Source organism: Chanodichthys erythropterus, chromosome 16 (genome assembly GCF_024489055.1).
Source record: "Chanodichthys erythropterus isolate Z2021 chromosome 16, ASM2448905v1, whole genome shotgun sequence".
NCBI lineage: Eukaryota > Metazoa > Chordata > Actinopteri > Cypriniformes > Xenocyprididae > Chanodichthys > Chanodichthys erythropterus.
In genome coordinates, this window is record NC_090236.1 from 7,188,077 (window position 1) to 7,205,528 (window position 17,452).

Here is a 17,452-nt window from a genome sequence, read left to right on the forward strand (position 1 = left end):
TGCTCAAAAGGGACATTGTTTGTCATGCTTGACAGACTTAATTTGTTGCATTTGAAAATTGTACAAAGAGTTTAACGTCTTATGACATGCACCAAAAACATAAACCAACAGAGCTCCCATGTTATACTCTCAGACACAGAAGAACCGCCAAAGGTAAAGTTGCGGATGAGTTGGATAATGTTTTTTCGGCCTATCACACACCTCATTATCTGATCTTCTAGAGTTTTTAACAATCATCCAATCCCAAATTAACATAAAATAATCATATCAGCATAATGAAACAGCAGGACATCTGCAGCGCTCAGAGCCCACATTTCACTGCCATCCCGTGGAATCCGTTTAGGAGAAATGCGGCCGCTGTGGAGGGAGAAGAGAGTTTATTGATCCTCAAATATTTAGATTCATGTTTATGCGAAACAGAGCTCCAGATTGGTATGCAGAGGATAGACCATGTTTGTTTGTTCATTTGATGTTTGCTTGTTTCTGAGAGAATCAGAGAGAGAGGAATGTGGGAAGAGAGTCCAGTGTTTGAGGAGGATAGAACAACAGATCACAGTTAGAGATTAATGATGTTCACAGGATGTTTGTATGTCATGTTGTGGTGTCTATGCAATAAAACTGATATATTAGGGTATTTATGTGAGATAAAACAATATTGTGTGCCTTTGGAGCTTTTTTATGTTATGGTGATGGTATTATTTAGTTCTTATTATTTAAAGGGATAGTCCACCCAAAAATGAAAATCATGTCATCATTTACTCACCCTCAATTGTTTCAAACCTGTATGAACTTCTTTCTTTTGAACACAAAAGAAGATATTTTGAAACAGTTGATGGGCCCCACGGACTTCCATGGTAATATTTTTTTCATACTATGGAAGTCAATCAACTGTTTGATTACTGAAATCAAAATATCCTCTTTTGTGTTCAGCAGAAGAAAGAAATTAATACAGGTTTGGAACAATTGAGAGTGAGTAAATGATGACAGAAATTAGATTTTTGTGTGATCTATCCCTTTAAGCTGTTCAATTAAAACCAATTTTTCACAATGCATCTCTTCTAGTGACTTTAATTTAGTTTCAAATCTTTTAAAATCTTTGACAACATTGACTGTACACAAAACCTTTGAAATATCGCAAAGGAAAAACTGTTCAGTTTTTAGTACATTGTTGTTGTGTAAATGTACCCTTAGATGAACAAAACGTATTTGTTCACCAAAACATTTATTTCAAAAGATTTGTTCACTGATTCATTCAGTGGCCCTTTCTGAGTGAGTCATGGAATCGTTTACTTAGTAATCTTTTATTACTTAGAAATCATTTATTTACTGTTTTTAACCTTTCAAAATTTTTACAAATCCACTAAGAGACTCCAGAAATTAAGAATAATATGTGCTTCCCCACGAATGACAATAAAGCAATTAATTAATGATAACAATATCTCTGTGTCTAGGTGATCAACGCCATAGAGCAGGATTACAGGCTGCCACCCCCCATGGACTGTCCCACTGCTCTCCACCAGCTGATGCTCGACTGCTGGCAGAAAGATCGGAACGCTCGGCCGCGCTTCACGGATATCGTCAATACGCTCGACAAACTCATCCGTAACCCCACCAGCCTTAAAGCAGTTGCCAGTATACCCACTATGTGAGTCAAACAAACATTTTGTTTTTATACCATTGTGAGAACCTTAAATTATTCTGAATGTAATACTGCCGTTCAAGTGTTTGTGGTTCTTTGAAAGAAAATAACATTTTTATTTAGTAAACGTGCAGTAATTTGAACAAAGGTGACAGTAAAACTTTTACGTTGTCACAAAAGATTTCTATTTCTAAAAATACTGTTCTTTTGAACTTGCTCTTCATCAAAGAATCCTGGAAAAAATATGAAGCAGCACAACTGTTTTCAAAATCACCATATTAGAAGGATTTCTGAAGGATCATGTGACACTGAAGACTGAAGTAATGGCTGCTGAAAATTCAGCTTTGCTAACACAGGAATCAATTATACTATACAAATATACTAAAAACAGTTATTTTAAATTGAATTTTTTTTCTTCTCAATATTGCTGTTTTTACTGTTTAAAAAAAATGAAGCCTTGATGAGCATACAAGAGACATTTTTTAAAAACATCAAAAAGTCTTACCAACCTCAAACTTAATGATAGTGAAACACTGTCTACACGAGACGCGACAGCTAAAAGCTGTCTACAGTGAGCACAACAAACTGACTGTTGCAAAGCAGTTGGACTACATCAGAAATAGAACGGGGAATCCATTTACTGTCGGGAATTTGTTGTTGCATCGTGCCGCTCTGCATCCAATGTAGAAAATATCATCCATTATAATGGGTTCTAGTGTCTTTTGACGCTTCGTGACGCACCGCTAGCGTCCGGTGTAGACATGGTGTAAGTCCTGTAGACTAGCCAGCAAACAAACCCTAAACATTTGGCATTTTTACATATTAAAGGGATTAAGACATAATTATTCCCCATATGAAGCTGTTTTCATTCTGGGAAAAACAGGATATGTCGCCACAGTATTGGTCCCTACAAAGACGGCAACTCTGACACCCAAGGTTGGGTCATTTGATTTCTCTTCTCTCCTGCATCTCACTCTCTCTTTCTCTCCTCCACCAGTCCGTCCCAGCCATTGTTGGACAGGTCTATCCCAGACTTCACCACCTTTAGTTCTGTAGAGGAGTGGCTGGCTGCCGTCAAGATGTCTCAGTACAGAGATAACTTCCTCAACTCTGGCTTCACATCCCTACAGCTGGTCACCCAGATGACTTCAGAGTGAGTTTAAAGTTTGATGTGTCAGTCCTGTTAACAATCTCATCTAGATTGACCAAAATGGTCTACCAGATCAAACTTGTCCACATCAGATGGTCATGCAACTAATAAACCATTCAAACCAGTTTGGACCCGTCTAAGGCCCAGTTTGGTTTTGAAGACAAAAAACATACCAAGCACAATGTTCTCTCACCATTCCTGATTTCTAACACACACTCGCAGCGTTCGTCATGGTCTTGCAGCTGTAAGAGCAGAAATGAAAGCTGCTGCTCTCTGTATGTTCTTCTGTCATCTCTGGAAGCATTTATATGTAAATTGCGTGAGCTTATATTGTCCATTAGATTTGTCCCCTCCCCCTCTTTTGAAAGTGGACAAAAGATGCGGATTAAAATACCAGGTGTAAACGGGTATGTGTCTCCCTCGTCTACTTGTGATCACCCAAAACTCAAGCACAGACCTAAAGTACAGTTTCTAAATAAGCTGGTAGGCTTGGTTTTTCCAGTGTAAGTTTACTGGTCAACCATTGTCCACCAGCTCTACACCACGTTCCAAATTATTATGCAAGTGACATATCAGTTAGATTTCAGTAGAATAAGCATTCAGATTTTAGTTTTTCTAAGAAAATGTTTGTTTGTTTGTTTATCCATGTCTTTTTAGATAACTGGTTCCTGTTTGCTGCTCAACACTGGCTTTTTTATAGCTGCCCTTCTAATACAATACATTTTTTTGACAGGAACTTTCATTAACAAGCCTTTGTCTGACCGAGCTTTGCTGTGCACTAAATCACTCACAAATCTTATGATATTTAGATAATCTCCATTCAGTTTTCACACAATAGTTGTTTTAATGCCTTTTGCACAACATTGGGCCATTTCATGCTTTTCATCTTCAGAAAGATCTTTCTTCCTCCACATATTGCATGAGAACTGTGACTTGCTTAATAATGTGGAACAACCTCTAAGCAGTGCCGTTTCTAGGCATAGGCAAACTAGGCGGTCGCATAGGGCGCAAACAGCTGGGGGGCGCCAGTGAGAGTAAATGATTATTACTATTATTATTATTATTATTTCATACTTTTGCCATTTCGAGGCATTATGATTACTTGTGTATTATCTGAGTGACAAGTCTCCTGGTGATAGTGGCCGCTGCTGTTAGGAAGAGAATAGAGAAACGAGATGTAGAAGGCTGCAGGGAACGTCGTCGTTCGTGTTTACCTGGATTAAGTGTTTTAGTTTCATCATCATGAAAAGGTCAAAGCCATAGGGGCTCAGTATCATAAAAATAAAAATGAGGATGAGAAAAAGAAAGCGAAATATACGGGTATGTTACTAATTGGTTACTTGTCGCTCCATCATCATGAGCAAAACATGACACTGCATATCAGCACAGAATGTTCCCCTAACGTTTCAATATGGTTCCCGTTTGGTTATTTTTGGGGGGAACCAAATAGGAACGTTCTGGGAACGTTCTCTATTGGTTTCATTTTTTGTAACCTAAAGGGAACGTTCTATTTAAAGAAAACTTTCCTGGCTAACGAACAGGGAACGTTAGAATCTTTGTTCTGGGAACGTTCCTAACTGTAAGTGTTTACTTCTTGTTTACAGCTCTAGCTATATATAATAGTTTCAAAAGGGTTTAAAATGGTATATGGCAATGCCATGTCTGATTGTATGAGCATAAACAGGGATGTTTCCAGGCAGATGTCCTATGATGACATTATTGACACTTTTGCAGCAATTAAGTCTAGGCGTGTCCACTTTTTGAAGCTATTGAAAATAGTAAACATATGCTCAAATATGCCAAGGTCAATTTGTTTTAAGTCCTTGTAATTGTTTACCAGTTACTTCCTTTGAAAATGGATGTGCATAGTTGTTTTATTGAAAAGTAGTAACTGTGTATTACTGAATAATAATACTTATAGCTGATAACATAACATATTGCGGGGTGTGTGGGGCGGTCAATAGGCGTTTTTCACAAGAATCGAAAATCACGTGACGCAGGGTAAAGTTAGTTCCGCTATGCGTCTACAGCTATTAGATTGATATGCTCTTTTCTCAAATATCGCTTCTTACCTTATAATCTACAAAGAAATTATTTTCTACTGGTTTGTAGCTTGTACGGCCGCTAAGACCGTTGCTCGAATTTACCGGCAGGTGGATTTATATTACGAGCTGTCATACAGTAAAGGCTACGCAACTACTCATTCAGCAATTTCCCCGATCATATTACGTACTACGAACATTATTTATATAATTTATTCATTAAAAAAAAAAATAAAAAAAATAACTCCCAATATACACTTTAATGGGGGATATAAAATCGAGATACATAATATTGTCGTGAGTTTAATATGTTTTAAAAAATATATAGCATGTAATCTCATATGGCATCACATCCCACATTCAAGCATATGTTATAACTAATCCTGATCGATTAAAATGATTAAACTAAGACATAATTAATTTCCAACACCACACTGTACAACTATCATACATATATACAACTGTCTTTGCATTAATGTTGCAACAGCACAATAATACTGCGCATAATACACACTTTAAGATGATGACGACAGGAAAATGAGTGAGAGACTGAAGTGTTTATTTCCAGAAATATCAGGGTGCGAGCGGTCCAAGATCAGAGGATCTTGCATAAGGGAGCTTCCAGCTGATCATTTCCCCAGGACGTTGCTAAAAGCACTCTATACATCCCAATGTGCATACTATCCACCCTAAATAGCACTGAATATTACACATAGACTACTATTTAGGATGGATAGTATGCACTTTGAGACGCAGGCACTGTCTTTACAGCACATGGAGCGCGATAATGCACAGCCGCGCCAAACCGACACGGAGAATATAACCAGTTTAACCGCCATCATTTCAAATTATTTATTAAATTTAGCTCTTAATGAGAGCTCTGTAGTCTCACCAATAATTCACCAAGAACGTTCAAACATTTTCATGACATTTAATTCGTAAAACGACTTTGATTCCCGAGCTGGTTCTGATCGGACTATCTATCACTGTAACCGGAAAAACTTTTACACTGCGTGGATCGTTCCGGAAGCCAAAAACCCGGAAGTGTGAAATTGGCCTATAGGGATCTCGCCTAGGGTGCAAAAAATGCTAGAAACGGCCCTGCCTCTAAGTATGGTTTTCATAGACCTGGCAAATTATTTTGTCTGAGATTGATACCAGTTATTAGGGATGTCCCGATCACGTTTTTTTGCCCTCGAGTCCGAGTCATTTGATTTTGAGTATCTACTGATACCGAGTCCCGATCCGATACTTCTGTAATACATAAAAAAGAATAAAGAAGAGCGAAAAAACAGATCCAGGATCCAGGAACAGTGCTTTTCAGGTTTTTCCGGTATCTAACAATAGTTTTCACGTACAGAAAATGGATGAATCGCCAAGAAGGGCATGTTGACATAATTTTTGAATGAATTTGTCCGCTGAAGCGCTAGACTTGAAAGAGAACTCAGTATTTGCGCACTGACTGAAATAAGCGTGTGCGCGCATCGGATGAGCGCACACAAATCTTCTCACAGCGTGCGAGTTCTCTTTCGCGTCTTGTTCTTGAAGGCTTAAATTAGTTAGTTTAAACACAGATAGCAACGTGTGCTGTTCAGGTCTCACCTGTGCTCACGCTATCAGCGGCGATGACGGCGTAAATGACTGGACATTAGAGCAGACCACACTCGCAGTTAACAGTTTACAAAGAGTGACTGTTTTGTCCACGTTTTTCTGATTAGCATTGTTGTAACATTTTGCACATCCATCGACTGAAACATACATTATTTGAACTCTGTCTGTCTGTTTTCCACGTTGCTATTTTAAACAAACCATATCAACCAATAGATGCGTCGTCATTCGAGATTGACCGCGGTGCAAGTGCGTACCGAACCGTAAGTGAAGAACAGTACGGTTCAATTTTTTACCGAGAACCGTTGCACCCCTACTACATATATATATATCCGAGTCCTGATCGGGAGGTAACGTCCGATTCCCATCGAGTCTGAAACCACGTGATCGGATCTGGACATCGCTACCAGTTATCTAAAAAGACATGGAGAAATAAACAAACAAACATTTTCTTAGAAAAACTCAAATCTGAATGTTTATTCTACTGAATTCTAACTGATATGTCACTTGCATAATAATTTTGAACGCAGTGTAAGCAGGTTGACTGACATGCTCAAATTGACCCCATCAGCTAGTCATGCAACTAGTCAACCAGCTAAAGCAGCTTGGATCAGCTAATAACCGATTTTAAGATGGTCTACCATCTCCAAGTTGGTCAAATTGACCCCATCAACAGGTTATTTTTCATAATTGCAACTTTTAGTCTTACATTTGCTACTATTTCTTATTTGAAGCTCCATCACATATTGTCCTGATTTAGGTGGAAACAGGCTTTCATAGACCACACCGTTACCTACATCTCTTACAAAAATCATTATGTTTACAACAATTATGCATCTTATTCAGCCGTTCTGTCTTTTATTATTGGTTTGTTTTAGATGATGTCTAATACTCTGTGAGTTCTGTCTTTGTGAAGGGTGATTAAAGCTGGTTTCAGATTTCCAGACAGTGCATTGATCACAGAATGCCAGGCGGTCAGATATCTCCGCAAACATGTTTAATATTGATTTCTAAACCATAGAATAGTGCGTATCGCTGAGGTATGTGCGCATGTGTTTTGACTTGTTTGATTCGCTATCGAGCGAACAGGTGGATATGCTGTTGATGATGTTTAAAACACATCTCCTGGTGTTTTGTTCGTGGCGGGAAGCAGACTGTGAGGTGTAGCGTCTCTGACGCTCTGATTAATGCAGCCGGCGCTCACAGAGAGGGTCTGCGCTTAATTAGCAACATAAGTATGAGCCCACGCATAAACAGAAAGTTAAATGCAAGGGGCTTTCATGTGCTAATGCTGTTTGCTCTTACATCTATAAACCTGTGGGGGCTCTGTGCTGTTCCGCTCTCTTTCTGTGCCATTTGAATGGTTCATATATTGATAGTACAGGGTGTTCTCATTCAGAATAAAAGCTTCTCTCTGAGAATAGCGGAGTAAATTGAGCGTTTATTCAGAGTTGCTCTTTTGTCTTTGGCAATGAAATGGGCAATGAAACGGTCACCTAAAATCACATGCTGTAGCAGACCCGTCTTGATCTCACTTGGCCTTTTGGTGTGCTGACCGTTTCTCTACTAACATGAAGAGGTGCTTGTCGAGAGAAGCTTAGGGACTGAAGCTTTTCCTGTACCATCTGGCAAACTGCTTTTAGAGTATTTCAATACTACTGCTAGAGTGATAATGATTAACCATGTTCATTAGCGTGGAGAAGTTAGCATGGATGATAATGAAGTACAGTGACAACAGGCAGATGTGTGATCGCAAGGTGATCAACGTTATTGTTATTAATATATGGATCGACATCTACATTCAAACAAAGTTAGAGGGCACCTGTTGCTCTGTATTTTAAAGGGGAAAATATATATTTAAAATGAAATAATATACAATATAATTATTTAAAACTTCATTGCAATTAATTCAAATAAGTTATATAATATAAATTACACAACATCTAAGACAGTCAGACGGCATTTAAAAATAAACAGTAAATACATGACTTTCATGTGATTCTTTACAAAAGTCCACATCAAATATGCAATACACAGGTTTGTGTGTGATGTGCAAGAACAAACCTCATTCACACATAAACATTTGAGCTTCTTCTTTTAATCGCGCCCCCTACTGCACTACACCTGCATGACAGCTGTCGTAAAATAAAGGTTTGGGATTAGGATAGTCGATACGATCAGTTAAATGCTCAATCGGCTCCGATACCGATCCGTGAGATCAGCTCGGGGCATCCCTAATCTTCATCAGTGTCATTAGATTACTGTATTAATTACTCTGTCTGAAAAGTATTGCATTACTTATTACTAATTACTTTCTAAATCCTGTATTAACCTTGGTTGAATAATACACGGATAGACATGAGACTGGTCTTTTAATTCTTTCAAATAAATAATATAAAATAGAACTGACCTATAAGCTTACATTAAAAACATACATTTCATCATTAAAGGGTTAGTTCACCCAAAAATTAAATTTCTGTCATTAATTACTCACCCTCATGTAGTTCCACACCTGTAATAACTTCATTTTTAGAACACAAATTTAGATATTTTTTTGATGCATTCCGAGAGGTTTTTTTTATCCTCCATTGAAAGCAACGAAATTACCATATTCAATGTCCAGAAAAGTAGTAAAAATATTGTTAAAATAGTCAACGTGACTACAGTGGTTCAACCTTAATGTTATGAAGCGATGTGCCCAAAAACAAAACAAAAATATCGACTTTATTCAACAAATTCGTCTCTCCCAGCATTCTGCTACGCTATTTACGCACTTCCAGGTTCTACACGTTCAAACACTGAAACGCAGCACTGCGCCAACTGCCTAACACACTGGCAGGGAAGAGGAAAAATTGTTGAATAAAGTCATTATTTTTTTTGTGTTTCGGAAATAAACAAAGGTCTAGACTTACGGTTGTGAAACGACATGAGGGTGTTAAATTAATGACAGAAATTGAATAACTAACCCTTTTAAATGTTACATTTTGATGTTAAATCCACTAAAGAGTGGTCCAGGTATGACCACTGGTTCCTTTGAGATTTCCCTACACTGAAAAACATTTTTTCTTTTGTCAAATTAACTTCAAAAATGAATGAGGTTCAGATAACATAATATTTGGAGTTTCTGTTGATTAAACTAATCGCCTTCATTGTATTAATTCATTGTACTCAAAATCATAAGGCAACCAGGTAACTTTTTTAAGTTAAACCAACCAACTTTTTTTTTTTTTTTTTTTTACAGTGCATGGGGTTTTATAATGGAGTTTTTCAAATTATGTGTAAAATAAAGCCTTTGGTAAACATAACCTGACTATCATTTGATGTTTTGTTCTACAACGTATATCACATACATTTTTTAATACGTAACTAGACAAGTCACTTTGTGGTGTGAGTGTGTGCAGTGTACGTTGAAGAACAAAATGTGAAATTATAGTCAAGTTATGTTTACCACAGGCTTTATGTTACTCAAAAATTGAAAAACTCTATTATACCCCAACATTATACCCCATAAAACCCCATAGGAACATTTCGAAGGAACAGCGGCGAATTAGTTTTCCGGGTTCTGACGTCTTATCTGCACCACTATTGTTTTAAACATAATTGTTCTATAGTATATACAGTATTTAATGCAACTACATCAGAAGTAACTAATTAAATTACAGAAAAATCAAAAGTAATCCCTTACTTAAAGGTGCCCTCGAATGAAAAATTGAATTTATCTTGGCATAGTCAAATAACAAGAGTTCAGTACATGGAAAAGACATACAGTGAGTCTCAAAGTCTCTTTCTTATATAAATCTCATTTGTTTAAAAGACCTCCGAAGAACAGGCGAATCTCAACATAACACCGACTGTTACCTAACAGTCGGGGTGTACTTCCCCAATATTTGCATATGCCAGCCCATGACATTAGACAAGGGCAGAACGTCTGGATGTGCACAGGTGAATCATCAGACTAGGTAAGCAAGCAAGAACAACAGTGAAAAATGGCAGATGGAGCAATAATAACTGACATGATCCATGATATCATGATATTTTTAGTGATATTTGTAAATTGTCTTTCTAAATGTTTCGTTAGCATGTTGCTAATGTACTGTTAAATGTGGTTAAAGTTACCATCGTTTCTTACTGTATTCACGGAGACAAGAGCCGTCACTATTTTCATTATTAAACACTTGCAGTCTGTATAATTCATAAACACAACTTCATTCTTTATAAATCTCTCCAACAGTGTAGCATTAGCCGTTAGCCACTGAGCACAGCCTCAAATTCATTCAGAATCAAATGTAAACAATATAACAGTATACAATACTCACATAATCCGCCGCATGCATGCCGCATGCATGACGAACACTTTGTAAAGATCCATTTGAGGGTTATATTAGCTGTGTGAACTTTGTTTATGCACTGTTCAAGGCAAGCACGAGCTCCGTGGGCGTGGAGCACGAGAATTAAAGGGCCAGTAGCCCTGAATCGGCTCATTTCTAATGATGCCCCAAAATAGGCAGTTAAAAAAATGAATAAAAAAAAATATATGGGGTATTTTGAGCTGCATCTTCACAGATACATTCAGGGAACACCTTAGACTTATATTACATCCTTTTTTAAAAAAAAAAGTTCTAGGGCACCTTTAAAAGGTCAAACCTCAAAACTGTTCGATTTGGGCCACATGTAGTTGCGGTGTGAATGTATTCTGAGCATCAACCACTGTGCAACGATAACAGCTGCTCCTTTAGCTTGGGAAGATGATGTTAAAGTTCGTTCCAAATGACCATTGATTTGGGAAGGAGTGATGCAAATGTGTATTATAGAGCTAGTTAGTGTCTTCTTTGGCGGTATTTTTTGTAGTTGTGTACTACACTGGTATGTGTGTCCGATATTAAATGTAGTTATGCATTCTTCTTGTGTTCACAGGGACCTGTTGAGGATAGGTGTGACTCTAGCCGGCCATCAGAAGAAAATCCTCAACAGCATTCAGTCCATGCACCTGCAGATGTCTCAGTGCCAGACGGGCACTGCGCTGGCATGACTACAGGGGGCGCCGGACGACGGGATGGGCAGCTTGCGGAAGAATTACCAGCGGGTGAGCCCAATCCCATCGGAGCGCGCCAGAATAGAGACTATCATCCTGATCTGAGAACATGTTTCAGGAGAGGAACCATTATCTCATATCCAACAGAACAGATCAGAACAGGACCGGACCCACTGGGACTGACAGGACATCTGTTAATTCGTCGACTGTTTGTCTCTTTGGGTTACATTTACAGGGAAAACAGAAGATGCGGACTCTTTTTGTCCACTTATCATCATTGTAATTCCACTTTAGTTATCTTCACGATGCTTATCAAGAAACACACAGTGGCTATTCCAAGTTTTCGTTTTCTACAAGGTTGTTTCGTTCTTCTTTTTTCCACTATAAACCTTCTTTCGACACTGCTTCCCACTTACATTACCTGACGATTACGGTATGGCTGACGTTGCCAAAGGACATCCTGTATGCCTGCGTCCCATCCCCTGGCCATACGAGCGTAAATGATGTATATCTTTAAATAAACACGAGTATATCTTCAGAGTAAACCTTCATATTGAAGGTGAAGTGTAACGGACCTCTATGTAAATACACTCTTCTTCCGCTTGCATTTTTGGCAATGTTGCGCATTGGAACGGAACCGCCGATTCTGCAGGACACGAACTCGTTCACGTCAGCGTGACGCCACGAGAACAATCTGGGATGAACTCTGACTCTGTCGATGTTGTGTAAATATCAGTTAGTTGTGTATAAACTAGTGTTAAAAAGAGATACTTTAGGTGAAAAAAGCTACGCATTCAGGCCACTAAACGGTGTTTATTGTAGGTGTTTCCACGCTGATGAGCACTTACGTGTACAGCTTTTCTTTCTTCCACCTCTTCTTCTTCTACTTCTTCTAGTCGTTCTTGTTAGTTTTGTGTCAGAGTGTTTGAATGCGTCGACTAGCGTTTGGAGGGTGTGTCGTCACCGCCTAAACTAGCTAGTACACTTAAATGTAGTTTCACTGTTAATAAGCTGTACTAATGTTGGTCTTACAGGGTCTTTAAAACCGCTAATCTGTTTCCAAGCACGTGTTTACATGATGATAAGGCAAATGATAAGGTTGCAGGCAGGAAACGAAAACACTCGAGAAAAAAAAACAGCTGCCCTTCACCACTTTTATCAGGCCAAGTCACTCTCTCGGCTCCAGATGTTTCCCGATGACATTGCTAAATGCGGTACATGTTCTTTCGTGTCACCAGCTCTCCATTTATTTGTGTGTGTGTCTGGATTGAACATCTGTGTGACCCTTTATGAACAGATGCCTAACGCCACCCCATTGAGCACATTCTACTTAAGCAGTCAATGAAGCACTGGGTAACACGCACAGACACACACACACACACACACACACACACACACACACACACACACACACACACACACACAGGCTGTTGTCGGCTTTGGGCTGTTCTTTTTTTTTTTGGGTTGCCATTGAGAAATAGCATCAGCTGACTGATTAATAATAATAATAATAATAATTAATTATTAAAAAAATATTATTGCTATAATTATAGGTAACACTATACAATAAGGTCCAAGTTAATGCATTAGGTATGTATGAACAATCAACAGTACTATTTAAAGCATGTTTTAATGTAGTGTTCATTTCTAGTGCTGTCAGTGCTGCATCCAAAATATATATATTTATATATTAATTTATATAAATATTTTATATATAAATATAATATATGTTTGTTAAATATCTATATGTATGTGTATTTATATAAACATAATAAAAATACACAGTACACACACATATTTTGTAACAAACACAAACTTTTATTTTGGATGCGATTAATTGTGATTAATCGTCTGACAGCACTAAAAAAAATACATTAACTAAATTAAATACTAAAACATTTTAACTTAAATTTCAATTTAACTTCATTTTAATTTCAAGTTGTATAAATGAATACAAACAATGAATAAACATGAATTAACCTAGAGTAAAAATGCTGATGGTACATACTGCATGAACTAATGTTAATAAATTGAACCTTTTTTAAAGTGTTACAAATAATATTATTAATATTTTATTTGTATAGCACCTTTCATACTTAAGATGTAGGTAAATGTGCTTCACAATTAAGAATGAAATAACATTTTAATAAGATAAAATAGAAAGACATGAAAAAAACAAGCCACCGTAATAGTAATAAAAAGCGAAAAATTGCAATTTAAATGTTAAATTTACAAGAATCATTTAATACAGTGACCTAAAATCAAAAAGCCAACATAAAAAAAAATAAAAAATCTTCACCAGGGTTTTAAGAATTTAAATGATTGGGAGCTTGTCTAATCACTTTGTGCTGAAAATATTGTTGGCTTTTATCCTCATTGGATGAAAGCGTCTTATAAATGAATAAATATAAATGCAATTGGTAAAAGGTTCCAGATTTTGCGGTCATAATAGCACCTCCACATGCTCTCATTAGGTTTAGCATTAAAGGACCTCAAAGTGCGATTTGAAACAGTAAGGTTTGTAAAGGTTAGCAGCTCTACCATTCATTCTCCTGTTGCGAAGCATCTGTGTGTAATGAATAAGCCACTACATTGCCTGTAAGTTAATCGGACTCATGGTTTATGGTTATTCTCTATGAGCAACACACACACACACACACACAATCCATCACGCAGATATACCCAAGGTGTTGCACCTAATTGGCTACAATGAATTTCGCCATGGCAACCAAAGAGTGTATTTTCTCTTTGTTAAGGATGACACACTTTTACAGCTTCTGCCAAGAGGCTTATTCTTTTGTGCGAAAACATACACACACACACACACACACAGACTTTCTTTCATTGTATTACATTGAAGAAAGCAAATCTGTTCCTTAATACGACGGTAGTAGTGATAATGTTAGGCTCTTATAAAACCGTTAGCACAAGATGAAGACGTCTTCCCCTCTGCCTCTGCGTAAAGGGCCGGAGGCAGCTCAATTAATGATCACAAAGTATCCTCGGCATGGCCCGCGTCCAGCTCGTTCGTGGCGGGGCGTAACCAAGCTGTCCGGCGTCCCGCTGTATGGCCCAGCTGAAAAATGGCTGACTTGCGCTCATCAGGGAGGGTGGAGCCTGCTGGGATACCTGCGGGTACAGCTCACAGGCTGAGGGGAGTGATGAATGAGCTGGAGTGAGTCAGAGAATAAAAGAGAAAACGAGAGCGAAAGACGGTAGAGAGTCCAGGATGGGGAACGAAATTAGATGAAATGGAGAATGAACGACAATGAAAGACGACAAAGGAAGTGAGAGACCATAGAGATTAGAGCATTAAATCAGCATGAAATTAAAATTGACCCTATTTTCTTTCTAACTACATGTTCCTTTTAACTTCTCTCCTCCAACCACCTGATTTATTCTCAATTATTTTCAGAACCCAATTGTGCTGGTTTAAATGAACTCCTATCATCATTTTTGAAAATCCTGTTTCACTTATAAATGCTGCATATTGAAGCTCATTGGGTTGCAAATGGTATTTCATGTTGTCTTCAAGGTGTGTCTTTTCGAGGGAAGGCTTATAGAATAACAAAGGTTGACAAATATTATTATAGGTTTTTAAATGGGAGGTGCCAATACCGTAACTTAAAGCCTATTAAGCTTTGAAAACCCCTAAATATTGGCGTTTCCCCCTTATACACTACCGTTCAAACTTTTGGGGTTTTTACATTTTAACAAAAACAAATTTTTCAAATAAAATGCTGTTCTTTTGAACTTTCTATTAATCAAAGATCCTGAAAAAATGTTTGCGCAGTTTCTACCAAAATATTAATCAGCACAACTGTTTCCAACAGTGATAATAATATGACATGTAAGTGATGTAAAATGCTGAATAACAAATCAGCATATTAAAAGGTGGCACTGAAGACTCAAAAAACTGACCTCAGACTTTTGTCCAGTGAAAACTTTAGATTTTGGAACTGCTGCAGAGGTGTTCTGCCATTTTTGATAGTTTGTCAAGTGTCCATGATGCCAACGTTACAGATATCACAAAAATTGGCGTGGTTAATATATCACTATATAATAATATGCTGTAAAACACATGGCAGCCCTTCATCATAACATATCGCATATGGTCTGTGTGAATTTCCTAAGTAAGACATGATCCTGGGTCAACATAATTTGTTGATCCTGGAACAATATTCCTGTCCAAAAATTTAGTCCTAACCCAATCCATACCCTTAAACCTAAAGCCTGATTTATACTTGTTGGATCCGCAAGTTCGCAAAACAAATGTGTGCGCATTGAGTGCGCAGGAACCCATTTCACGTGGCGGTGTGCATGGCATTTTTTGTGTGCGGCACTGCATCCAAAAATGCACGAATTCGAGACGATTCTGGCCAAGCAGGTACGTCTGTACCAGCATCTTACGATGACCCAGTTTGCGCTTATCCAAATTAATTGCATTCATTTACAAAATTAGCTTACAATTCCAGAAATAAGCCTTTTCAATGACAATAATGGTCCATGTTTAATAAAAATGTTTAATGAAATTAGAAAATATTTTAGAGATTGTTGTTTAATTTAGCTTTATGCATATGTTCTCATATCCATATAGATATTGTTGTAATGTCACAAGTAATAATCTCAATGTTTACTGGATTTCACATGATTCTTTGGTCCTTTTGTAGCATTAGTTTGGTGAAATGTATGCGTCACGTCTGTACCTTACTACTTCTCACCACTGCTACCTGATTGTTTAGAGAACAATTACTCTGTCGCCCCCTGTAGTTTCAAAGAATAGTACAACAGCGAACGCGTCAAGTATAAACACCTCATCCATTTGTGGAGGAGCGTGCGCTGTCAGCGGAGGCGAGTCGCATCCGCCTGCATTTTCAGGACCGCATTTCTAGGACCCTAGCAATGATTTAGTTGTTTAATTGATTAAGTCGAATTTATATATTGTCCTAACCAACCCCTAGCCCTAAACCTACCCATTAGTAACACATTAAATATTTAAAAATAGATGGCGCTGTCACAAAAACTAGGGTCCTAGAAATGCGGTCCTGAAACTGTTGCGGTCCTGAAATTAAAGCTGAGTTCAGGCTGCATGATTTTCAAAGTAGTCGGGTCACTGTTCTTTTCACACTGCATGACTATCTTGGCCAGCATTCAGTCGCTGTTGTGTTCAAACTGCACGATGGATCGGCGACGGCGAAGGTTTCGCACTGCATGACTTTACAATAATACGAATCACCAACAACTCTGCCTGGTACGCAAACAAACGTTTCACAACCAAACACACGCGAGATGTGACAAGGAAACAACGCGATATCACACATGCAAGACCGGAGTTCTCACGTGAGACTGGGATTATTATTAAAAATGGTAGCCCGCAAGAAGCTTGCGATACGAATTGCCTGCGCGCTGATTTGCAACGAAAACAAGAAAAAGAAAGAATATTGAGGAGGAAATGGTTGGGGAGACGCGAGGAACAAGGATTGTGTGTTCTGCAACGAGAGTGGTCCATAACTCCTCCCCGAACTCCCCGCTGCTCTGTATCTTGCTCTCTCATTGGCTGTCGGTCATTGCCGATGTAGTTTTCAGTCAGAACACTTTTCACACAGCAGGATTTTGAATCGCCGACAGGTCAAGATATTTAGCATGCCAAATATCTCACGGGCGTCGGCGACTCATCTGCGATTCTCTCAGATCGCGTCTTTGCTCATTCACACTGCGTGATTGTCACTTGCGTGAACGAGCTAAAATCGTGCAGTCTGAACTCGGCTTAAGGCGAAAGTATAAATCAGGCTTGACCCTACCCATAACTTATCCCTAAAATCATAGGGAAATGGTGAATAACACTGATGTAGAAGCACCTAACCCTGGTTGTAAGCCTAAACTTGACATAAACTGTAAACTTGCCTCTCAAATCTGATTGGTTGATTGGAATGTTGTTCCAGAATCAACAAAGAAGTTGATCTACATGTATTTGGTGAAAT

The 17,452-nt window shown here is 38.1% G+C and overlaps 1 protein-coding gene across 3 annotated transcripts in view; it reads left to right on the forward strand.

Moving 5' to 3' along the window:
* LOC137003718 (ephrin type-B receptor 1-B) overlaps positions 1–13,130 on the forward strand; it is a 337,726-nt gene extending 324,596 nt beyond the window's left edge. For all 3 annotated transcript variants that reach the window (XM_067363994.1, XM_067363996.1, XM_067363995.1), the window contains exons 14-16: positions 1,452–1,645; positions 2,637–2,792; positions 11,354–13,130. In XM_067363994.1, the coding sequence (XP_067220095.1) occupies positions 1,452–1,645; positions 2,637–2,792; positions 11,354–11,468 (465 nt within the window). In that variant the 3' untranslated portion in view covers positions 11,469–13,130. The remainder of the gene's footprint in view (positions 1–1,451; positions 1,646–2,636; positions 2,793–11,353) is intronic.
* Positions 13,131–17,452: the final 4,322 nt, after the last annotated feature.